Source organism: Nanorana parkeri, unplaced genomic scaffold (genome assembly GCF_000935625.1).
Source record: "Nanorana parkeri isolate BGI_ZX_2015 unplaced genomic scaffold, ASM93562v1 scaffold10, whole genome shotgun sequence".
NCBI classification, from domain to species: domain Eukaryota; kingdom Metazoa; phylum Chordata; class Amphibia; order Anura; family Dicroglossidae; genus Nanorana; species Nanorana parkeri.
The window spans coordinates 810,851-811,502 of record NW_017306278.1 but is presented as its reverse complement, the minus strand read 5'-3'; the positions used below and the strand labels follow the sequence as shown (position 1 = coordinate 811,502).

At 52.5% G+C, this 652-nt stretch overlaps 1 protein-coding gene across 1 annotated transcript in view; it reads left to right on the top strand.

Annotated features, from left to right (window-relative positions):
- Positions 1 to 652, top strand: part of NAV2 (neuron navigator 2) — a 224,746-nt gene that overhangs the window by 83,539 nt on the left and 140,555 nt on the right. The window contains exon 3 of the mRNA XM_018554770.1: positions 141 to 193. Coding sequence (XP_018410272.1) covers positions 141 to 193 — 53 coding nt within the window. The remainder of the gene's footprint in view (positions 1 to 140; positions 194 to 652) is intronic.

The window sequence follows — 652 nt, the reverse complement described above, 5'->3', positions numbered from 1 at the left end:
TTTGAACCCCCCCCCCCCCCCCACCTCTCCCTGGATGTCTTTCAGTGTTTCACATGTCGACTTGTTCTCTGCTTGTTGGATGCTTCATCCCGCATACCTGACCGCTACAATCTCTCCCTTCCCTCGTCTTCTCTCAACAGCGAATGAGAAGATTGAAGACATCAATGGCTGCCCCAAGAACAGATCACAAATGGTGAGTGACGACGTCTGCTGTGTCAGAGTTTTGATCGAAGGACGCGGCTGCCGTCTGCGGCGCGATCGCCAATTGCTTCTCTTCTGTGAATTAACGTTCTCCATTGATCGAGGTTGGTGGGCGAGAGGAGCGGACTGCTGGCTGTCCTGTAATAGGACTATACAGGTGGAAATATGGCAGCTGCTCTGATGCTGACTTCTTTTTTGAAGGTACGATCTCCAGGGCCGTCATCTTCATCCTCCTCCATTACTCGCTGACCCGCAGCAGGCATGGATTCACTGCATGACACCTGATCTGGCCATACATGTTCTGTAGTGAGGGAAGGATGAGAATGACAGCCCTGGAGATTCAGTGGCATCACAAGGGAGGTGCGGCCCGCAGCAGGTGACACCATCAGAGGGGGGTGACACTAAAATGACTGACAGTCAATAAAATAAGTTGGGCACTTGGTCATGGGCC